This window comes from Oreochromis niloticus, linkage group LG7 (assembly GCF_001858045.2).
Source record: "Oreochromis niloticus isolate F11D_XX linkage group LG7, O_niloticus_UMD_NMBU, whole genome shotgun sequence".
Taxonomy (NCBI): Eukaryota; Metazoa; Chordata; class Actinopteri; order Cichliformes; family Cichlidae; genus Oreochromis; species Oreochromis niloticus.
The window spans coordinates 16,554,735-16,580,112 of record NC_031972.2 but is presented as its reverse complement, the minus strand read 5'-3'; the positions used below and the strand labels follow the sequence as shown (position 1 = coordinate 16,580,112).

Below are 25,378 nucleotides of genomic sequence, written 5' to 3'. Positions count from 1 at the left end.
AATTTGATCTTGTACGCTTGTTTTGTACTCGGCTGTGGCAACAGTGTCACATTTACCAGGTCACAAAAAGCAAGAGTATACAGTAAGCTGAAATAACACCAAAGCACGGTGGATGCCAGGAGCTGTGACGTCACTTTTCTCACTGTGATGGCATCAGCCACACATGGGTAAATCAGTCCATTTGTTCACTTTATTAGTTTGGTTTGCAGTTTTCTTCATTAATCATTTTATTTAAACCTAACACTGATATTATGAGGCGCGCGCATAATAGCATTGTGTGGTTTTTCTAGAAATCTTTTCTGTTATATTAATTATGTTTCTCTCTCTTTGAGTTACCTGAGAACAAAATGCCTGCTCAGCAGGACCAACCATGTGCTTATCAGGAACGGGGGTGTTTTAGGTTTACTTATGTTATTCAGTGCTTAGTTAATATTAGTGTGTGTTTTTGTTTTCCCCCTATTCTGTGTAAATAGTTTGGCCAAACCACTATAAAATCTACCCTCATGTGTCTTTGGTTTTAGGTCAGTTTGTGAGTTAAGTTGTGTCCACTTTGTTTGTTTAAGTTTCTGGAAATTACTTTTTGTAGAGTTAGATTTAGTTGACCTCTTTTATGGGCCCGCTAATTATGTTTTTGAATTTTGTCCTTTGAACCTTTTTGAGGGTTAAAATAAAGAAAAACCTTTTTGAAGACATTTTTTCCTGTGTCCTCTATGCCTTGGCTGCTTGGTCCCTCACACTCACGCACAGTTATTTGTGAGGTCGACAACAGGAAGCAGAAACTAGGCGTTAGTACCTGTAAACTGCATGCTTCCTAACGGCGGCAACTTCTTCATTTCTGTAAAGAAGTCAGACTGTGACTAAGAAAATGACTCTGCTTGACCCTTGATTTTTGACCTCAGTAAAAATTTCTTAACATGTTTATGGTCTCAATCGCTAGTTTTGAATCTTCTGTATAACATGATTTTCATTTTTAAATTTATGGCCCCATTCAGAGTTAAATAAAGCAGGGTATATTTTGGAGTCTGCCTGCCTTGTGATTGGCAGGTCGCTACCATACAAGCGTACAGAGTCGCTCAATTTCTCAGTCAGAGCCAACCATTGCTTGTCACCTCTGGTTTCCAAAAACCAAGACGCTGATGGTGAAAATGCTCAGCTCCAGGCTTCAAAACAACAGTTTATAAATTAACAGCTCACATAATCATGGTTACATCTGTGTTTTACGTACTGTCTATGAGTTTAACTACCCTGCAGTGAACTAAACAGCACTGTCAAAGTTATGCTCCCATAATTTTGGAATTATCTGGATCGCCATTTTTAGTATAGCTTAGTAATTATTAAGATTATAAATAAAAATCTGCACAGTTCTTTCACATTTCAGCACACACACAGAGAAACAAAATATGTTGCCACTCTGAACAGTATGGTTTTACAAACAGCTGACAGTCCCTGCAGAAGCAGGCTCACCCAGTGAAGACGAGGCAGAGCAGGGTGCAGATCAGAATGAGGACCTGGTTAAACATGGCTGAGTTGGTCCTCTGGATCGCTCGATGGACATCGTTCTACACCATAAACAACATACAGCAGTTATAGTTACAAACCCATTCATGTTCTTCTGCTTATCAAATTCAGAGTTATAGGGGGAGGCTGAAGCCTATCACAGCTGTCATAGGACGAGGTTGAACAGGTTGTGAATCTGTTGTAGGGTTAATACACAGAGACAGATAATAGGTCACATCTAGAGTCAATTTAGGATCTCTAATTAATCCAACCTCATGCATGTTTTTTGGATTGTGGGAGGAAGCTGGAATGCCTGGAGCAAATCCAAGCAGACACAGCGAGGGCATGCAAAACGACCCGTCTGGATTTGAACTAAGCTCTTCCCTGCTGTGAGGTGACAGTGAGTGCTACCACTGGACCACCGTGTCTCCCAAGGATACAAATGCTTAAAATCAGTAACACTGTGTGTACCCCTGTTCAATTTAATTATGAATTAGTTTAGTGGTTGCAGATGCTTCTACTCTTGTATGCTCCCCACTGCAGTCTGCAGAGCAACATGATAAAATGCACACAGCACTGAAAATAATCCCTAATGAGCTCCCTCCTGTGTGCAGCACAAACAGAGCAGAGCCAATGAAGGATTTTTTGTTGTTACAGTGTGGATGTCGGGGAGTACGAAGGCCTGTATAAATCAGTGCAGTTAAAACGTCTGAAGAAAACCAAGCTGTTGAAAACTGGTCTTTAATAGACAAAATTCAGTTAACTGCTTTGACTTACGATCATATTCTCCAAAGCACATTTGGCCAGCCAGCAGTTGAGAAACACAGGAATGAAAATGTTCCTTATCGAGGGCCAGAAAATCTGAGGAGAGGTAGAAAACACTTCATTTCACAGTTTTCTCAAACAATAAAAACCTCACAGCAGTGGGGCATATGTCTGCAGCTTAAACGTGCTATCTGGGAAAATTAAAACTTTTAAGTATTACTGTGTAACGTTTTTATACCCAGAATCATTAAAGAGGAATACTCTGCACTGTCTTAGTCAGCTATAATGTTTGTAGTTCTATCTTCTCTGTCCATGTAGCTCAATCTGCACAAAATGTCAGTGTTACCTCTCTAGTACTTGTTGTGGTTGAGCATTTTCATATAAGAGTTAATCAAAGCAAGCATGCAGCATTATTTACAGCTCAGGCAAGGGCAATGATTTGAATGTTTACAGACTTAAAATTGTCATGACCCTCTTGTGACAGGTAGATGCACAATTGTCCTGCACATTGATGCAGTTTGGCACAAACAAACTAGTCCTTAATGAAACTTGTTTTATGTTTTAGAGTAGCAAGGCCAGGACTTCTTTAAAGAGACAATTCTGCTGAGCTTGAAATGATTATTTTTTTCTGGCCATCTGGCCACCACAATCAAGGTGCCATCCATTAGAAAGTACACCCTCTTTAGATTCTATCTATCTTAATATAATAAAAAACATTATCTTAAGAACAGATAAATACATTTGGAGTAACAACAACATGACATATTACATCATGTCGTTATTTATTTAGCAAAGTAAGCCTAAGCAGAAGAGTGTGTAAAAAATTGAGTACACCCTACCAATCGGACCTAAGAGGTTAAGTAGCACCCAGGTGCTGATAATCAAATGCACCTGATTAAGAGACCATCATTATGTGTGAGTACACCTAATGAGGGTAATACAGGAGCAGAAGTTTTTGCATTTTGCTGGTCTACAGCATTCAGGTGTGTGTTAACACAATACAGAGGACGAAATAACTCAGCAACCATCTTTGAGAAGCAACTGTTGCTGCCCATCAATCTGGGAGGGAGTATTAGGACGTCCATCATTTATACAATGCATACAATCCTTCATACATTGAGAATGATTCTTCAAAAGTGGAAAACATTCAAGATAGTGACTAATCTTCCCAGAAGTGGACATACACTGTAAAAAAAAAATCCTAATATAAAAGTATTTTACTGTGTATTTACATTTCAAATGTAAATTAACGTAAAATCACTGTAATGTAATAAAACATAATTTTCTTGTTTTTTAAATGTATTTGTCTGTACATATGCATATTTAGATTGTTAAAATACATTCACAAATGTACCATGATTTCACAAATATGTGTCCGTTATTTGAAAGATTGAACTGTTAAATTCAAATGTAATGCTATGGAAAAATATATAAAATGATTCTCATAAACTTTTTTTTACATCAAATAATTATTATTATTGTTGCTATTTAGGGCGATCGTGGCTCAAGAGTTGGCAGTTCGCCTTGTAATCAGAAGGTTGCCGGTTCGAGCCCCGGCTCGGACACTCTCGGTCATTGTGTCCTTGGTCAAGACACTTCACCTACTGTCTACTGGTGATGGCCAGAGGGGCCGATGGTGCGATATGGCAGCCTCGCCTCTGTCAGTCTGTCCCAGGGCATGCAATCCATTATTATTATTATTATTTAAACCAACTGTTAACTGTATATTTCTGTACATTTAAGTATTATTATTCATATTGCCACATTCATTGACCTTATTTATAGGTAATTTCATTGTTTAATCACATTAACATGTTCCTAATTTAATGTTTAAAAGCACTTGAAAAAGGCAAAATCCCATGTAAAATTAGGGCAACAAACTGAAAATAACCGTATTTTTATGAGAAAGTTATTTTCTGTTATTTTCTGGTATTATTTTGGCGCCCCAGCTGCCGGAATATTACTGTTTTTCTAGGATTTTTTTTAACAGTGTAGCATAACACCTTATACCAACTATCAAATCGTCACAGTGGAGGGGTGACGATTTGTTAATTTTGCAGCAACAGGTCCTGGGGACCTTGCAGTCTTAGAATCAACCACAAACTCCTCTGTATAGCAATAATTCCAGAGACCACATGTTTAACAGGACAATGAGCTCAAGCACAGCATCAAATCTATAACAAAGAAGCTGAAAAATAAAAGAAATAGGGTGTTCCATTGTTCCAGTCAAACCAAAACCTGAGCCTGGTTCTGCCGGAGGTTTCTTCCTGTTAAAAGGGAGTTTTTCCTCCCCACTTTTGCCAAAGTGCTTGCTCATAGGGGGTCATATGATTGTTGGGTTTTTCTCTGTATGTATTATTGTAGGGTCTACCTTACAATATAAAGCTCCTTGAGGCGACTGTTGTTGCGATTTGACGCTGTATAAATAAATTAAATTGAACTGAATTGAATTAAAAGAGCTGTGCATAAATAAACTGCAAAACTCAGTGAACTGAAGCAATGTTGCAGAAGAGAGTGGGCTAAAATTCCTCCACATCAATGTGAGAGAGTGATATAATCATACAGAAAATGATTGCTAACTATTAAGTTATTGCTGCTAAAAGTGATTCTACAAGCTTCTGAATCATAGGATGTGCTTAATTTTTCATAGAGTGCTTCTACATAATAAGGCACATTTCGGGGTTGTCATGGTAAAACTTTTACCGTAATGATGAAGGGAACTGTGTTGATCATCTCCAGAAGAAAGGACACCTGGAATATCTGCTCCCAAATGTTCCCCTAAAAGTAAAAACAGGCACAGACTTTTAACACTTTCATCTGTAAGAACACAAAAGACAGTGAGTCACTGCAGAGATTCATTGTTGTCTGTCACCCTGCAAAACCACTTATTCCTTCACCTCAGCCATATCCTGTAATTACTGTCTGTCTTTAATGTAGCCTTGACAAATGACTTGGTCTAATTGCACCACTTATGGATTGTCAATCTAGCACATTGTAAGTGATTAATTGTACAGAATGCATTAATCATGTTTGAAGCCAGAGTGCTTTTTTTAGCACACTCTGTCTTACCTTGTAACTCAGATACATTAGTAACATAGTCTCCAGGAAACTAATGATGGCCACAATCACCTGTGCAAAAACAGGAAATAAGACATACTTAATTATTTACAACAGCTTTGTCACAAATAATCTTCTAAGAATGACGCTCACTATGTTTTCACTTGATGATTAGACATTTATGGTTTGCATTAGACAGTCAAATATTTGGTCAACAGCACAACTGAAAGCAGAGATGGGATCACACCTGTTGCAACACCTGTCAATATGTTGATGTTCCGACCCACGACCCATGTAGTCACTGCTACACTGTTACCTGATCGTGTGAGTACGCATGGGTCGGAGAACCCCCGTCTTTAAAAATCGGCCATCATTTTCAACTACACACCTGTAAAGTATCTTGAATCTTGCACGGTTGTGACGCTATGCTGTTGAAATCTGTCCACAGACAGACAGACAGACAGACAGACAGAGAGACAGATATACAGAGAGACAGACAGACAGACAGATAAAGACCTGCCCGAGTACTCAAAATGGCTTTGTGGTAGTTCCACTTACAGAAGATGTTTTCAGGACAATTTGCCACAGTGACACACACATGCACACACACAGACACTCACAAGGTGCAAACTGTACCAGCTGTGCCAATGAGGCCGGCAAACACGCACACACAAGTTTATGCAACTCAGTGAAAGTCATTGAAAGTTCTGCTTTATGTGCTCTTTCTTCTCTTGTGACTCACTTGAATGGCCCAGACAGGAACCTTCCTATCCACCCAGAAGATCAACTCCCTGACAGAGAAAGCACACAACAGTGACAATTGTACTACATTTAACAACAAATTCCCTCCAAATCAAAGAAAAACAGTACATGATTTGTGTCTATACCATCAGTGACAACGTGAGATAAACAGAAGACCGAGCTGGCAGGGATCTCTTTACATAAATGTTGATAAAAAGGGAACATCCGATAATGAAAACACCGATGGCCTGCCAGAATAACTAATAAGGTGAATGGAAGAAATGAGGTATCAGACCAAACAAAGAGCTGAAAGAAATCACACCTTTTGCTGCTTACCAGTTAATTTCTCTGTCCTGCACTGAACCGTTCCACTGACAGTCGACACTGTGGAGTAGTGATGATGGTAAGGGAGGATATATCACAGGATGAAACATACATTTATTAATTAATTATAATTTGATTTGTGTAAGAATTAAAGCACACAACAAGCCAATTAATCAAGTTAACCACCCAAAGGAGCTGGCCAGCTCCTGACATAGATAACTGTATGGAGAAGAGAAAAAGCTTTATTTTCTGTCTTATAAACAAATCTTTACTTTATCTATTGGTCTTACAAGACTTATATATCTTCAGTCATCAAAGTGGACCCTTTGTTATATTTCTCATATAACAAAATGTTAATCCATTCCACCGCCTATTATCCACTTATTCAAATTAAGGTGTGGGGCGGCCAGAGCTCATTTCAGCTGTCGCAGGGTTCATGCAAACAGACACAGACACTTTTATACTCACACCTACAACCAATTTAGAATCACTGTAATTAGGATTAACCTGAAATGCCTGATGTTTGGACTGTGGGAGTAAGCCAAACTAATCCTGGGAGAAACCACGCAATGCAAAATCCACACAGAAAGGCCGCACACTGCTGGTGGAGTCAAGCCCAGGAGCTTCTTGTTCTGAGGTGACTATCTCTGGTATCGAAATCTGATTCCCAGTTACCCATGGTCACAACAGCAGGTAGATAAAGCACAGAAAGAAGTTGATAGGGCAGACACTGAAATGAGACATGACCTCTACAGATCACCACTGACTGGCCTAAAGTTAGTCACTAAGAGGCGACTCTAGATGAACAGATGCAAACTGGGAGGTCTGCACTCGTTTGCATGTAGTAGCTCTAGAATTGGCAGTTTTACACATTATATTTATTCAATTCATAATAATTTGGTTTTTAAAAAAATGAGAAAGGGACCACTTTCATGAGTAAATCATAGTATGTGACATTTAGGTCTTATGATGCGTACAATAGCTACAGTATCCTATATATAGTATCGCACATTTAGCATGCTGTGTCATCTAAAGGACACCAAAGGAGGCTGCTGTTGCTGTGATTATGCAGACTCCAGGGCTTCTAAACAGATATTATGATCCCGACCTGTGGAACAGTCCTCCTACATATAATATGCAGAGCAACCTTAACCAGTAACCTTATATTCAGTACTTGGCATTTTATTTGCAGTTTAGCTTATTTTTTCGCCTTTTTTGTTGCTTTCCTTTAAAGAATTAATCAACTGCAATGAATGAATAACAAATCTTAACATTATAATTGTTTTTTTCATTTTTTCAGAGTGTTGTGATAACACTGTGTTAGAATGTGCTTGATAAAAATCCTCGACTTGACCTGAAAACCTTTGTCTTTATTTTAAACAAACCATTTGTTGTTGCCACTGGGAGCGTTTTGCTGCGCGGCGCTGTGGCTGGCGCCTGCGCTCTGAGCGGGGTTGTCTGTCATCACTCTGATGATGTACAGCAGACAGGTGAGCAGCTTCAGGGAGAAGTTGAACACACGAATCCTGAGGCCTGAAGGCAAAAGAAAATAAGATTTTTTATAAATAAATTTTATTTGTAAATAAGATTTATTGTGACCGTGTGTACATAGGCTTTCCTGAGTTTAAGTTTAAACTGCATTTAACACAGTGTCATTTCTTCAAAGTAAATCTCTGACAGATAAGGAAAAAACATCTGGGATTCTCCACAGGTGTTCCCATACAGTGGTGGAAATAATCATTTGATCCCCTGGTGAATTTGTAAGTTTGCTCACTTCCAAAGAAAAGAAGTCTCTAATTTTTATAACATCTTTTTAAAATAATTTTTATAGTTTAATGGAGAGAGTCAAAATATCAACCAAAAATTCAGAAAAAACAAATTACATGAATGATATCATTGATCTGCATGTCAGTGATTCTTAAGCAAAGTCTAACTTAATACTTGGTGGAGAAACTGTTGTTGGAAAGCACAGCAGCAATATGTTTCTTGTAGCTGCTCACCAGGTTTCACCCATCTCAGGAGGAAGTTTGTTCCACTCCTCTTTACAGAAACTCTCTAAATCCTTTAGGTTTCTTGGTTGCTGCTTGGCAACTCAAATGTTCAGCTTCCTTCACAGATTTTCTATAGGACTGAGATCTGGAGACTTGCTAAGCCACTCCATAACCTTAATTTGCTTCTTCTTTAATTACTCCTTTGTTGGCTCTGTGGTTTGTTTTAAGTCACTGTCATGCTGGAAGACCCATTAAAGACCCATCTTCATTGTTCTGGCTGAGAGAAGGGATTTTATGGTACACGGCCCAGTCCATTGCCCCATCAATCTGATGAAGGTGTCCATCATCGGATTGCCCCAAACAGCCCCAAAGCACAATGTTTCCACCTCTGTGCCTGACTGTGGGGATTGTGTTCTTTGTATCATATTCAGCAACCATCTCCCTCTAAACACAAACACAAAGAGCTCAATTTTGGTTTCATGTGACCATAGCGCTTTCTTCCAAGGCTTCTCTGAATCATTTAGATCTTTTTGCGCCACAGACCGGTTTAATTTCAGACAATATTTTCACAGACCGGCCATTAAGGTGTCGCTGATAAATACAACAAAATAAAATGATTCGACCAAGACAAAAACTGTGCTATTTTGTAAATATAATAATAAACACAAATTCACTGTGTAATTGTGTAACTTTATTAGCAGCGTCCTCCTGAAATGCGCCAACAACATTGAGAGCAACATCCTCCTCTCTGCCCCTTAATGCTCTCTGGTCGCTATGGTAATGTGTAAATATTTATTTCAAAATAAGACACACGATACCAAACAACTCACGGACCAGGGGTTAGGGACCGCTGATTTAGATGTTCACTGGCAAACCTAAGATGGGCCTGTACATGTGCCCAATTGAGCAGGGGGACATTGCAGGTGCAGCAACATATCTATCTATATCAATTCCTTACAGTGTAGTAGTGTGTTACCAGCGGAGTTCTTGGTGACTGTGGCCCCAGCTGCCTTAAGATCATTAACAAGCTCCACCCATGTGGTTTTTGGGTGATCCACCACCTTTCTAATGATCATCCTATGAGGTAAGATCTTGCATAGAGCTCCAGACTGAAGGCGACTGATGGTCATTTCATATTTCTTCCATTTCTGAATAATCACACCAACAACTGTAGCCCATTCCAGCCTTGTGCAGGTCTACAATCTCATCCCTGATGTCCTTTGGCAGATCTTTGGTCTTGCCCATGGTGGTGGAGCGGTTGGAATGGATGAAACAGATTCTGTGGGCAGGTGTGCTTTATACACATAATGAGTTGAGATCAGGACCATCTCTAATTGCTTGGCTGATTTTTTGATTGATTGCAATTGACACACGGCCAATCTGCAGGAATCAGAATAATTCTGGCTGGGTTGTAGAGGATCAAATATTTATTTCACTCAGTGACATACAAATCAATTCACAATTCTTCATATAATGAGTCCTTTCTGGATTTTTAATTGATATTCTGTCTTGCTCCATTAATATATAACTACCATGAAAATTTGAAAGTGTTCTTTAGAAGTGAGCAAATGTACATATTCAATCATTATTTCCCCTTCTTTATGCATCTAGGTCTTATTATGCACAGCTTTCTGGGTTTGCTTTTGTTGTGTTGCCCTTTCAATTAAGCAGCACTCAGCGTAAGAACATGAGATGGTGGCCGGCACCATCCACTTACTTGATCTTTGATTTTTGATGAAGAAAAGCTTCAGGCGCTCCTTGAAGGTGTTTTCATTCACATAAAACTCTACCTGCACCCTAACAGGTAAGAGAGGGAGAGATACAGTCACACAGCAGCATTAACAGAGATATGAAGATGTTTTTCAAAACGACGACGTTAATACAGCATGAATATTCATAATGCTGTTTTTGTAATTATCTGCCTGAGGAGAGTTAGGTAATTAGCTGTGTCTGATTTAGTTTCCAATTACATGACAGGACTCCTGTAGGCCAGGCAGCGTCAACTGAAGAAACCAAAGAGCAGCTGCTAGTGTGGAGCATCATTTTAGCCAGGAGTGAAGTTAAAAGAGAAGAAGGTAAATATTTTTGCATATTTTTTGTATTCAAGATAACAACATTCATATTTTAAAAGGAGAAAGATAAGATAAGATAAGATAAGATAAGATAAGATAAGATAAGACAGCCTAGTTTTTTTTCTATTCCTCTGATATCATCATTAAAAAGGTCATATAGTAGATGGGAACTGTTTATGCAGATATCACTGTGTCAGTGACATCTATCAGTGGCACTGCAGGATTTCCATATCAGACCAAAGCATGTTTTATGATGAGAAATCCAACATCCAGAATGGATGAAAAGACGCGCTTGTGCATAAATGAATATTAGATTTGTTTTTGCACCATCCCACAGAAGGATTACACATGTTGTGCGAGACATTGTGCACACCCGTTTGTATTTGCTATTAAGAATGATATAATGAAGATGAAAATGTATATTCATCAGTGACTCCTTTACAAATTAACTGTGGTTATTGAGAAAATATCTTGAGTGTGAGGAGATTCATTTTTATTCTGGTATGCCTTAGTAACATTTTCAATTTCTCTCATCCTACTCCTGTTGCTGCTCATATTTATGCTAAATGAGAAATCACTGCATCTCCCCACACAGCTGCGTTTGTGCACTCTCAAAGCTGTCAAAGACTGATCCTCCTGCATCCCTGTGACAGCATCAGCCCATCCATCAGGTTTTGATGTGGAGGTCCAATCTAGTTTGAGTGCCTGTGACATTTTTTCAAACTGTCGTGACTCCCAAAGAAAAACAACACAGGCACAATGAGAACATGAAAACTCCAAAAAAGAAGACACTTCAAATGTAAGACCCTGTTGCCAACAACTGACTGCCTGTGCTACTGTATAGTTTGGCTTATTACTCGTGCCAGCTGGTGAGATGCTTGAGTCAATATAGTACTGTGCAAAATTTTTGAGTCACCCCTATTTTCTTATATTTCTCTTTGAAGGAGGAAGACTTGCAACTTCTTTAAGGTTGTCTTGAACAAAGGTTCACCAGACTTTCTGAAGGACTTTCAAAATTTTTCTTGCTGTTTTTTCACCAATACTAATTTTAAGTCCAGTCCTTACACCTGACCATTTTCAGAGGATTGTTTTATTATTATTATTACTATTATTATTATTATTATTAAGCCACTTACTGTAACACTGACCTATGAATCATTCAAGCATTAAAAAAGGAATCAAACTGAGGGGATGAAAAAGCATTGTGCCTACACATACCAGAAAACTTAGCAAAGAACCCTTATTAAATGGTATCTTTAGGCACTTTGTTAGAAGTTGGACGAGGATAAAATAGTTTTTGAAGCAACAAGGTGATTCCCAGAGAGCTCTTAGCTAAACACTTGGCATATATCTGAGGAAACAAAGTTTGAAGAAACTGGACAGTCGAGCCGAGGATAGCTGAGGATAAACTCATAAGTGGCAGGTCTAATGAAGTACCTATAACACATGAACAGTATTTTAAAGTCATGTCATTAAGAAATAGGGAGGGTAAATCTAGCAAAGGCCTGACAAAAGACCTGAGAGTTGCATCTAGCCCTTCCAATTATCCATCTACTATTCAATGAAACCTTATCAGAAATGGTCTCAGTGCAAGGATGGCTGTCAAGAAGACATTCTTAAGGAAGCTGTTTGGCAATAGCTTCATTTTTCAGCGAGGTGATAATCCCAAACACACTTTCAATTCAGTAAAAGCATACCACACAGTGAAAACTAAAACACACCAGGATCTGCTGAGAAATGGCCTCATCAGATCCTGGCCTCAACATTATTGAAGCAGTGTGGGATCATATTGACAGAGAAGGGAACAAAGGGTGGCCTATATCCAAAAAAAGAGCTTTGAATGTCCTTCAAGAAGCCTGGAGAACTATTTCTGAAGACTACTTAAAGAAATGACCATAAAGGCTTGGCTAAGAGAGTTGAGGCTGTGCTGAAGGTCGTCAAACCAAATATTGACTTTTGTTAGAATTCTGCCAACTCTGTTTTATCTCATTTACCTTATTTCCATCTATGTTTGCACAACTCAATAAATCAGTGCATCTGTTTCTCATTTTCTTAGTAAAGTATAAGGAAATAAAGAGTGGCTGAAGACTTTTCCAAAGTGCTGTATAGATCATCAAATTATGCTAAATCCAAACTAGCTGGGATTAGGAGAGATTCCTTGGGAAAAAGAATCTCTCTTGTAAGTAGCCTGTGGCCCCCTGGGGGCTGGATCTTAGCTGAGCTGACACGGGCTGGAAGATGGGAAGAACTGAGGACAGCACAAACTATTACAGGGCTAACACAGGAAGAAAGGGAACCATCACATACTCTCACATCCACACATACATCCAATTTAAAATCACGAATTAACTTAACGAGCATGTTTTTGGACTGAAAGAGAAAACCAGAACACCAGGGGAAACCCACACAGGTAAAGAAAACACATAGAAAGAACCAGTGAACCAGGAGGTTCAAAAACAAGCTCCTTGCTGTGAGGCAACACTGCTAACCACCAAATCCCCTCATTTTTACTTTTATTTTTTTTTAACAACCTATTTAACAATATCACAATAATCATTTCACCAGATACATTTTCAGGATAAACTACAACACCAGCAAACTCAAACTTTCCTGTTATAAGAAAGACCAAAGGTTAAAATAAGATTTCATAAACATTTTGTAAGACAGAGCAAAACACAAAAAGAGAGAAAGTGCAAAAACTCCTTTGATAGCTATGAATGAAAGAGAATTTCAGTGCTGTCTTCACAGTACTGTTTTCTGATGGATGGGCATGGGAAGGAATGAAAAGGAAGGCATGAGAGAGATTAGCAGGATTTCAGAAAGGGTGAAAAACTGCAACGCTTCACTGATGCTCCATTAATCTCAAGTTTTGGCTTGTGACTGAAAGGATCACAGTGGAAGGGAAAAGGCGGTGTGGGTTGTTGGATGCGGCACTAAAACGGCTATTTCAGGTCTGCACGACACTAAAACTACATCACAGTGATGGAAACCCTTCAGTGAAAAAAACTGAGAGAACCGCTCTGCGATGAGAACTAAAAACATCTGTAACATGTGGCCAGCAGCAAGACAGAGATGGGCTCTGGAGGCAGAAACACTTCAAATGAGAGGCTGTGCTGTCGTATATGAGAGTCCTACAGATTGCTCTCTGTCTGTCTGTCTGTGTCTGTCTGTCTATCTCGCCCGTATACCCTCCCACGCATACATAGGCCTAATGGGTACAAGTAATGGCCCTTAATCAGCTCCTGTTGAGCACACAATTACGAACTGAAGAGGTCTGATATTAGTCATACTGCAGTGTCACGTCGGAGTTTCAGGCAACAAGACGCACAATTCTGTGACCAATTAGATCGTTTTAAACGCCTGCTTGTGGCTCAGCGAGTGTGTGTGATCATTGCCTCGCTTTCATTAAATCAATGCAGCTCGAGGGGTTCATCAATAACAGCATAGACCTGTTGCTTCCAATCCAAAAGGCCATTCATCAATTGACAGAAAATATATGGATTAATATATATGTAAAAAGTCCTCAAGCAAAAAGTCCCAAAAATCTCACAAACTTTCAGTTAATTTGTTTTTTCTCCTCATGACACTAAACTGACTTTTAAATTACCGCTAAAACAAATCAGTTATTGGTACGACTGAAACAAAATGTACAAAGATTCAGTTCTTGTGCGTCTCAGCAGTCAACATTTGTGCGTTTTCGTGACTGAAGATCTTTCCGTTGTCAACTACTTTAAATAGTCACCTTGCAAATTCGCGAGTGGGGGCTTTCACACTTGAACAAAAGAGGTACAGGAGTAACTGAGAACATAATAATCCACAATAACGACCTTAAAATACGGTTTTACTTTATATAATAGCAGAAGTGCCGATGCGTAAAACAAGAAATGACTTTCTGATCCTGGCCACTATAAATAAATAAATAGGAAGTTTTTTTGTTTCTTTATTTTTCCATCGCTTATCAAACTCCTGGTTATCTCCTAATAACTCCCAATACATAATAACTACAACTCTTCCCGCCTGAAAATAATAATTCACAGCAAAGAGAAGAAAAAAGCCTTGGACAGCATTATTCCCCCGCCTCTTTACCGGCGCATCCATTTCCATTAACATTTGGACATCGTGCGCACTTCGGAGGGTAAACTGGTCTCCGCTTCGCGTGGCCCTACCTCTGCCCAGCGTCACCACTACCAAACGCGTCCGACCTCCAGGTTGGGATGAGGATCTCCGGATCCATCGTGCAGGACACCTGTAGCTGCGTCGTGCAGCCAGTTTGAATTCCTACAGATGACCAACGTGCCTCACTGCAGCTCTAAAATACCAGCACAGCACTGCCGGATGATGAACTGATTTTAGCTTTAACTTATGAAACGACACGATAAAGATAAGAAGCTAAAAATAAGAAATCATAGACGAAGCGTTTTTTTTTATTATTTTTTATTTTCAGCTTGTTGGAGTATTTTTAGAAATATATTCCCGCAGCCGCTCTCTCGTTTTTAGTTTTTATTTTTTCCCTTCTTTGCGCGGGCCTGTTGCCACAGCAACGTTGCTTTGACAGGAATAACCCTAACTGCTGCTGCTGCAGCATGGTCCTCTCCAGCAGCACAACGCTGTAAACATTCACTGTGCCATATCAGAGAGATTGTCAGATGAACTCGGATTTGTCTTAATTTGCTGTTGGCATCAGCAGCATGTCAGCAGGCTACCCTCAGCCTGTTGGAAGGAAGTTTTCATGACTCGGAGCTCGTACAGTCACAATGAATGTGCCGCCTTGCAGTCTGTTCTTCTGTCTGATCATGCTAAACACAAGTTGGTGATGACGCTCGCTTTGCTCTGCAGGATGTGGTGGATTGGGACAAAAACAGAAAGATGATGCACTTTTACAAAAAAATGAACAGGCAGTGCAGATGAAAGGAAAATCAAGAGGACTGCTCTGGCAGTCACCCTCCCTTCAGTCTCCCACCTCTTTGTCTCCTCTAAATTTGCGATGTCTGAAGTACTAATTTATAGATGACCTCGCCCCCAGCAGTCAGTGCTTTTGAAAATAGGAGGAAAGGCCATCCCTCTTGAACCCCCTTTCGCCCACACCAGTACAGCCACTCAGTGTGGCTTCTGAGTTGCACGTGAACACCCTTACATCACAGCCTCTGCCTCTAAGATACATCATGGTGTTCAGAATCACAAAGTTTAGATGAAAATCAGGTAGGGGATATTCAAGGCAAGGCAGTGAAACAAGGCTCGGGGGCCAGAATTGGTCTGGCAAAGACTCCAATCCAGCTCAGTGGAAGGCTTTGGAAAATCCAATGGGGGAATAGATTACGAACGTTTAACAATATTTTCATGTTTTACAGCTTTTTCTATTAATAAATAACTTTATCATAGCCATTTATACTACTTCAAAAGTTACATAATAGATAAACAATTAATATCTACTTTAGATATTTTCTACTACAGACAAAACAAGCTTTAATATAATACAAGACAGTCTGGGCAATGAACCTTTTCTGTTATTTTGCACATTTATCATGTAGCAAACTGAGACATATTTTTGAAATTGGACTCAGTTGTGGCAAATTATGTTGCCACTACTGAGTGTTGATTCTTTTAGAAAGGAACCTTTGAGTGACGGATGATTCCCCGGACAGATGTGACCAGTGACATTTGGGGTTTCAAGAGAAAGCTCTTGGCTTGACCACTGGAACGCTAACCTGAAGCATCAGTCACCTATAAACAACACTATCTCCTAAGGACAGAAGATGCGTTCATTTGCAGGGAAAGAACAGAAAAAAAGACGGGAAACCATTTAAATAGGAGCTGGAAAGGTTTGCAGCTTTCTCGAAGAGAAAACGAGGATAGCTGTGAGGACAGCTGGAGAAAAGGTCATCTTTGACTAAAAGCATTGGCAGAGCTTGTTGTTATTCCTCATCAAACAAAACAGATATGACAAATATTACAAACAGCTCTACAGTCTGAAATGCTTGCTGCTGCTGTTATCACTTCTAAAATTACATCTGATCATACCTCTCCAGCGGTCCATCTGGAGAACACGCAATTATGCACTGAATAAACATCCCGAGGATGTTTTAGCTTTTTAGCTGACTTACCCAAATTATGGACGTCAATTCACTTCAAAACTTAATGCTGTAACAGAAAAAAGAGTGCTTATTTCTTATTTTTTGAGCTTGTGCCTAAACTAATGAAGAAGAAGGATCTCTAAATTCCCTAAAGTAAAATGTTTTTTAATCTCAGGATGGAAACCAGTGAAGCAGATCTCAGAAAAACAGAAGCAGACTGCTGCTGATCACATCTATCATGCACAGATGCTGCAGCTGAGTAGAGCGCTGAAGGCAGTAGATGAGGAAAGACAGAAAGACCGACGGAGAGATCTCATTTTCAATTCTGACAGTGAATTAGGTCACAATGTTGTCGCAGAAAAGAAAAATGTGTTTCAAGTCAAACTTCTTCAATCTTCAAATACGTACACAGACACCTGCTCCACAGCTTCTCATGTACCGCCCTCTTATTCAGCACCACGGACAGCGCCTCAAATCCTGCAACGTTTCTGGCCCCTTTTAAACACAAACACCACTTACACCGGAAAAAGAGAACACTTCAAACTGTGCTTCTCTGTGCTAAAGTCTGGAGGGGGCAAACACTGGTAAACACTCCATGAACAAAGCCTTTTCAGCAACTACAAAGAGGTGAATCAAGTGGGGTTGAACTCCAAATAACAGTATTTGTCAGGAGTAAAAAATAAAAAAAGAGGTCTGGCAATCAGCGCGCTTGATAAGTGAAAGCAACATGAGCGGACGACCAACAGAGCTGTGATGAGATCAAATCATGTGTGACACATGATTCAATTTACTTGTTTTTTTTCATCCTGTATATTTCTAGGGGCTGCTGCAAATAAAACACTAATAACTTACATAAAATTCAAACAAGTGGAGTCAAAAATTAACAACAACAGCAGCCACTTAAAATAAAACAGGGGGAATAATGGATGTGTGCTCTTTTTTTAGATGTCGTCATTTTACACTACTTCACTTAATGCTATTTCATAACGTTTTATAGAGGCTACTGACCAACATAAATTCATTTGATAATTTATTACCACAGTTATTAGATTTATCTTCACAAAATGGTGCAAAAAGAAACCAAGGTCTTCTTTTCATTATTATTAGATTTATCCCAAAATAGTCCACATTAAACATATTTTTAACAGTTTTCTTTAAAGATTACAGCTGGTTGCTTCGGGATACAAAACTAAGTAGGACAGCTAACCAAATCCGACAAAAAAACATCCACCATTTAACTCAACTGTTACACTTGCTTGCTGAGAGAATGCTAGTTAGCAAATAATGTTAACTAACTAACATTAATCATTCATTAAAGTAAAGTAAAAATGACATCAATAGCCAACCTTATCGGGCAAACAGCTGTTTGCTAAACATAAAGAAATGGTGCATTGAAAGGATAAAAAGCCGACATGTTAGCTATAATACTTATAATACTTAAAGTAACAACTGAATGTTGAAATAACTCAAATTAGTAAACTACAAATAGCAAAACAGCTAATTTTATATGAAAAAAACCTAAGAGTTACAAAAAAATGTTGCAACAGCTCAACTTAGATGAGTACAAAGCAATAAACAGCTAACATAGGTAGCTCAGCTAAGGGTCAATAGTCAAAATAATTTGTTAAAAGTAATAAGCAAACAGCAAAAGTGCTGAATTTAAGAGACAATTACCTGAAATGCTAAGCTAAATGCAATGTTGAGAAATTGCTAAATTGGTCCATAGACAGTTGAAATATTAGGCTACCTATAACACCCATTATAAAGGTTATATGTCTATGAGCTGATGCGTCTGTCAGAATTGTACAAATTTTAAGTTTGACAGTTTCTTCTCAGCTTACTTCTTTCGGTTCCTGACCACCTCAAACACCACGTCTCAGCCAAGCTTGTGTGAGTTACAAGCAGAGCTTCCTACCTACCTGTCATCATTCGGGAAGCTCTGGTCCCCAAGAAGAAGGTCTCTGAAGCGGAAACGGGGCGGCAGAGGAGGCACCTCGCTCTCTAGCTGCTCCATCTTGAGGGTAGAGATGTCTAAGATAACCCCAGTACTGCGGCTGCTGTTTTTGGTCTGGAGTGGGGCTGGGGATGAGCTGGGGGGTGGGACAGGAGAAAAGTAAAGAAGCAGAAGGCAGAGAAAGTTGTGCAAAAGTGAAGGAAGCCGGTCGAGCCAGTCGAGCCAATGTTGAAAGCAAATAAGAAGCACAAGGAGAAGGAAAGGAGGCAAGAAAGGTAAACATGGGATGGAAAAGTGCAGTTGACGGGGCCCGGGTATGGGGTTACAGAAAATTAGACCAAAAAGGATAATGCCCCTAATGAACACTTTATATTGTACTGTAAAGTATATATTTTTGTATCTTTAGTAAAGATAATCCCAAACAATGACCTTTGCAGCTAAAATCTTTGTGTAATGAAGAACCAGCCAACATTTGTTCACCTAAAGCACCATGCATTGTGGCTTCTTCACTATCCTGGGACAGATGCAGGGACAGGCTAAAATGCTGCTGCTGTGTGATGATTCAGGCTTAAAAGCAGAAATTAGCATGCATTCAAGGTTATGTCGCTCCTGTGCTGCTTACAGACCATAGAAGGCAGACCTGAGTACTTTCCACAACTTTATTAATAGGATTTAACTAAGAGTACCGTTTGCTTCTTTAGATTAACAGAGTATACACATGCTTGCATGAAATGGAAAAAAAATATCCTTTTTTTAGACAAGGATCAAAGCGCCTTCTTTCAATTCAGAGCTTGTTCATGTAGTGGTACATTTTTTACATTGTTGTACTATTACTTCACTTTTCCAAAATATCCAAGAGTCTTTCATCCACCACCGGGTTCAACATATGGCTCAGCTTCAAGCACACATCATTCATTTTATGAATGATGATTATGAATCACTATAGATTCATAACTTGGATTAAAGTTTATCTCAACCAGTGGAAAAAAAAGTAAAAAATCTTCGGCTGCTGTGTTTTTCTGAATGGCTGCAGATGCTGAGACACATCTCTCTAATGTGCAGCCTGAAAGCCTGAGTAACATGCAAAGGTTAAATACAGCATAGTGGGATTTTACCTTTACTGCTGGAGAAGATGATGTGGGAAGATGAACTGATTCTGTCGCTTGAAGAAATGAGATGAATTAGAAACTCCAGAGTGAAGTGAGCGGAGTTATTTATGCCTTAATATTTTTAACTGTGTGGCTGTCACAGCATGTATGGGTGCTTTTGTGAGATTACACTGTTGCTTTTAATATTTGTTAAATGATCAGCGCCGGTCAGCACATCACCTCCATAATTAAAATATTGCATCCTTTGATAAAATATGACTCATTGCAGGGTAGTTATTAATTCAAATGAACGTGGTTTGGTGTGAAGACGGATAACGTTTTCAGGCTCTTAGAAGTGCACAAAACAGAATCTCCATCACTGTGTCTGTCAGCTTTGGTCCTCCATTAACCTTGTCAAACTTAATGCATGATTGATGAAGGGGATGTTTTGATTTTGATACTGTGATTTTGTTTAACTCATCCATCTAAGCAAATACAACCCAGGAGTAAAGTTCACCATTCAGCTCTCATAAGATAAGTGAAGACATGCAAAATGTGTTATTACATTTAAATATAATAACACACGTGTGATATATTTGTATGGCTTCAGTATCCATTTTTTAAGAGAAGATGGTTTTTGTTTTGGCCAAAAATCAGCCCAGATGTTCTTAAGAAATCATGTGCGTGCACGGGTCAAACCAGCCATCACCAGCCCTGGTAATGGATTCATATAAGCAGCAGATAATCTGTTATCTGTAGGCCAACACTGAAAGCTGAGACAGCACACCGGTGAACAGCTGGACACAAAACAGGTGATGACGGATGAGCAGATTGTGTATGGATGAGAAAAACAATGCAAAATCAACACGTCACATCAGTCACATTATTCAACAGGTATTTGGCAATTTTCCTGATATTTTTTTAGAGTCAAATCCCAAACTAACCCGCAAGTGAATATACTTTAAAAAAAATATTAAGAATACAGGATCTAACTTCATCCTCGCCAATCACATAATGGATGAAGTTCGCCGGTTGAGGCTACTTGTTGGAGTCTCTGAGTTGTTGCTTGTCTTACCGTGGCTTGTGGTCGTTCACGCTCCCGTCATCGTTCACAAATGACTGATTCACGTAACATTCACTGCACATTTTGGCCGGAGATCCGGCGCTGCCGTCGGACTGGAGTGCTGCGGTGGTCGGCGTTGAGTCTCCCTTGGCGAAGTCGTCTTCCTGGATTAATTGCATCGGAGGGTGATCTGCCAAAAAGGAGTGCACTCCTGGAGAGAAAACACGCGCTCCTTTAAAAGTGATTTTTGGCCGTGCGCGCGCGCGCGCCCCTCTCACCTATCCAGGTGCATTTCGAAGGTGAGTTTGTGTCAGCCTACGCACAGACAGAGGCTGCCAGCGATGTGACAACCGCCCGATGAACTCTTCAAACGGACACGCTGAGAGGCGCGAGTGAAATCATTTGGCTGTCAGCGTGTGGAGTGGGAAACACTGTGGGAGACGTAGAGAGGACAGGTCTGCAGCAGCAGCGAACATCACAGCTCTGCTTCTTGAGGTGCGGGTACACCTCATGACATAACTGTTGAATTATCACCCAACTCTTGATGATGAGGGAGACAGAGACGGAGAGAGAGCGCGAGAGAGAGATTAGCACCATCTGTTGGAGGCTCCGAGTCTCCTCGGAGACTCCAACAGAACTCAAACTGAAACGGGAACATTAACATTTGGGCAAGGACACAAGAGATCAGCGCATTTCAGCCTTCCACACAAACATGACCACGGAGTCTAAACAACACTTGGATTAAAAAAAAAAAAAATATTGTGCCGTACTGCTGTTTTTATTGGATGCTTGCCATTTTAAGCAATTGTGATACAATCAAGTAAAATACTGTTTAACGGGGAAATGCATTCAGAGTGCAGAAGAAAAAGTGTCAGCAAAATCCACTTCAAGCATTACAAGTAAACATCTGCAGGGAAAATAGCCCAGCTGTGCTTGATATGTAGATATTTTATGAGGGTTGTGAGAGAATATTAATCAATCAATCAAATCTACACAAAATCAATGAAAGCCATTATATTCCCATGGATAAAAAAAATGTTGACCATTTCCCCTTTTAAAAGGAGTAGGAGGAAGCTAATGTGTATTATATCCTACCTCTGTTTAGCTCATCTTCTATATCTGCTTTGATTATACAATACAAAATGTACATAGATGCTATAAATAAATATGGCTATGTAATATGGTCCTTTGTTATATTAACACATGTATTGTTAGATCTATCATTATATAACTACATCTGTCCAAAAATACTGCTTTTATAATATGTCAATACAATTATCCATTTTAATGTACAGTACAACTACATACATATTTAACACCCTACCTCATCCATATAGTGTATTATCTGCATGAACCTAGTCATACCACTTCATGTACAGAATGCATTGCCATGATAAATCCAATAATTCTAACTTTCCTGCAACACACTGGCGATGGGTTTGTGTCTCTTACTGCTCTGTTATTCCACAGTGAGTAATGCCAAGCGAGATGGTTACATGACAAATTATAATAACAAATTCATAAATGGAAAAAGACATATTTAAGAGTATTTATTTGCCCCCTTCCACAAGGAAAAACCCCTCAGGTCATAGTATAAAAATGCACACACACACACAGTTACATGATATGTATCAATAGACTAATGATGGTGACTGGACCATGGTCACTCAAACGAGCTCTCTCCTTTGTGCCTGCTGTCAGTTTTTTCTCAGGTGTAATAAGCTGAAGCAGAAAATCACCCTCCATGCAGAGGAAACCCCGCCATCTTCTACATGGCACAGCAGGGGAAAGATGAGAGCCTAGCAGCTTGGCAGATATTAACGTGCAGCTTTTCAGATAAGACGTTATGCTTAAGCTTTACGTTTTAGCGATCATTGATACACATGATTAGTCTGGTCAAAATGCACAAAGACTCCGAATATGAAATATTCAGACTAGCTCAGTCCAGAAAATGTTTTGAGATGCCTTTCAGTCCCTGTGTTATAATTTTATCCTTCAGGAGAAGGTCACTAATGATGAACAGCAAACGATACGTGGGAAAAAGAAAAAAAAAACATAGCTGAACGATTTCAACAACACATCCAGAAGCGCCAGAAGAAATAATAAAAATAAATAAATCAAATGTACAGAGAAAATATTGACTGACTGGATGTTTTTTATTATTTATTTCTTTGTTTATCTGATGACGCAAGCTGGAACAAGTATGTACAAGACGTGGGTGAGGTGATATGATTCACTGGGACGGCAGTGACACGAGGTTGTTGAAGAGTTTGAAGCCGTTTGGGATTGAGTCAGTCGTTCTCACTCCGGGGAAACATTTCTAATGCTGTAGATAAAGAGTGTATATGTGAGATTAAGGGATTCCACCGGGAGAGATGTGTAAAGGTTTGATATCGAAAATACCACCAAGCGCTTCCTCACTGGGTTTCTCTCTCGTATATTACCAGGTGTAAGTGTTGTTGTGAACTGGCACTTTATAAATATAACTGAAGTCAGATTAATTGATGTGGATTCATTTTACATTTATGGCGGGCAGTAAAGTCCAGCAAAATGTTTGTAGGCTTTTGCTTGTCCGCTCGTTTTTTAAATACTGATCACAGATTCTCGAACAGAATGAAGGAAGATGGTCTTTGAAGATCTTCGAGGACTATTGAGTGTGTTCAGTCATCGAAAAGAAAGTATGCAATGTGTATGGTTGTTCTTCACAAAGCACATTAAACACAACATTTGTGCTTCAACCAAAAACCTTCTGCCAATGACTGCAGTAATATTGTCCTAAAGCCAGGCTGATCTCTACAAATCATTACTGGATTGCAAGTCTTATTCCACTCATTCATTATCTCAGGTGAATCCAGCAGCTATGTATTTAGTATAGTTAAATTAAGTGTTAAGTGTTTGTTATGTAGGTTGAAAAAACTCCTAATACTTTCCTATACTTTGATTTTGTACTCTGACCTAATGTCAGCAAGCAAACATGTTCAAAATAAGATTGTGAGAATGGAAAAAAAGCCAATAATATTTATAAAAACAAGTCTGCAGACATCTTATCTTGTTTTGCTGTAATTTGTGTGTGTTGTTGGAGGAAAATATTAAGCACAGCAGTGATTTTTTAACAGGATTGTAGATGTCACAGGTTTCACAGTGCAACTGTGGGAAAGATAAAGACGGTCTGCCATTCAGACAAAAATTTGATAAACTACAATATTATATTGTAAAGTATAAATTAAAAAAAACATATTTAAGTGGTTGCTGGTGGCTTGTGAAAACTCATAAATTCTTCTGCTAACCAGTCTTGGTGCAGTTTAGAAGCACTTTGTCCGTTCCCGAGTCACGGCACTGAGTTGAAAAGTGATTTTTGTAGAACATCATGTCATTAAAGTGAAGTTAACCTTTGCACATTTGGATAAAAAAAAATCTCACTTTAGATGTTCTTGTTAAATTTGGTCAAATCAAATTAACTCATGGTCATAAACCCCAAAACAAACAAACAAACAAACACAAAAATCACAGCAGCTTCTAATATTTAAATTATAATTACATTTTTCCTCCAGCCTGAGTGAAAATTTGTGCAAGATGTAGTGAATTTCCCAACAAGAAGCAAGGCCACGGCTATGTTGAGCTTTGACTCCAAAAAACGAATCCGTTCTTTCTTCTTTAAGTGTGTGTGAAAAATTTGGAAGTATTTCAAATATACTGCGTTCAAGAAAATGGGACAAACACACAAACACACGAAGCTTCAGCCACAGTCACCGAGCTGTAGATGCTACAGCTACAGAGCTGTTTACATCACGTTCTGTCAGCTCTGCATTTACACAGTTGTAGTGACGTGACACACCAATAAGGATGAAAACGACCAGTGTCTGTAACATCTATCATTGGTACAAACTGCACTGGTTTTATCTTCCGTGTCTAAAAGCTTATATAAGCTGTGATACTATCTTCAGTCAGAAGTTGGACCTTTCCCCTGTGCCATCGCGGTCTCCATCTGGTGTGTGGAGCCACTGTACTGCCCCGAGCTCGAACTGTCCACTGCACAGAGTTCAAATTCTAAAGGAAACCTAAAACAGTAACACGACTGTTGCATTTGGGTTTAATTTTTCTATGTTAAAATCCCTGTACTTTACAATTTATTGGGTTTTTAGTTTGCTTAAAATGTAAATTGATGGGTTATTGGCAGAGAGATGCATTATATCATTTGGATACAACATACAACATAAAACCAGGACTTGTTTACTACTTTATTTCTACCTTAACTTACTGGTTACTTTTCAGTTTACCTTTTTTGTTTTAATTTAAATAGTGAGAGTCTAAAGAAAAAAGCAATATAAGATACTTATAGGTTAATGATTTAGACATGTAAGTGGACACAGTATTCAGTGAAAGCAGTACTTAAAACCTATTTGCTTATTTGTGATTTAACGTGATGGTTAAGTTTATAAAACACATTTAACAATATGTTTTCATATTAAAATATATTTGTAGCTACTGCATACCCCAGATTGGACTGAAAGTAATCTTCTTCTACAATTGCCATGATTTTCATTCAAACGGCCATCTGACGTTATAAATTTCACAGAGAAACAAAAGCAAAGATTGAAAAAGGTGCAAAAAATGAAAATAGCTGAAATGCTGTCCTCTGGTGGAGATGATTAAAAAGTTTCCAGCTTCTATCCTTGCACTGAATATATACTTAGAATACTTACTAAGTATGATCAATTTTTAATCATTATTATTATGGTTAAATCATTTCCCATT

The 25,378-nt window shown here is 39.0% G+C and overlaps 1 protein-coding gene across 4 annotated transcripts in view; it reads right to left on the bottom strand.

The window, feature by feature from the left end:
* kcnt1a (potassium sodium-activated channel subfamily T member 1a) overlaps positions 1-25,378 on the bottom strand; it is a 58,694-nt gene that overhangs the window by 19,868 nt on the left and 13,448 nt on the right. The window contains exons 1-11 of one of the 4 annotated variants that reach the window (XM_013275252.3): positions 20,947-21,726; positions 20,636-20,834; positions 18,438-18,608; positions 10,093-10,172; positions 7,770-7,917; positions 6,397-6,444; positions 6,062-6,110; positions 5,332-5,391; positions 4,966-5,040; positions 2,275-2,358; positions 1,465-1,559 (exon numbers count right to left, since the gene is read on the bottom strand). In XM_013275252.3, the coding sequence (XP_013130706.1) occupies positions 1,465-1,559; positions 2,275-2,358; positions 4,966-5,040; positions 5,332-5,391; positions 6,062-6,110; positions 6,397-6,444; positions 7,770-7,917; positions 10,093-10,172; positions 18,438-18,608; positions 20,636-20,802 (977 nt within the window). In that variant the 5' untranslated portion in view covers positions 20,803-20,834; positions 20,947-21,726. Of the gene's footprint in view, positions 1-1,464; positions 1,560-2,274; positions 2,359-4,965; positions 5,041-5,331; positions 5,392-6,061; positions 6,111-6,396; positions 6,445-7,769; positions 7,918-10,092; positions 10,173-14,613; positions 14,797-18,437; positions 18,609-19,587; positions 19,635-20,635; positions 20,835-20,946; positions 21,727-25,378 lie in introns of those variants that run through there. The other 3 variants (XM_013275253.3, XM_025908860.1, XM_013275254.3) reach the window with 3 other exon arrangements.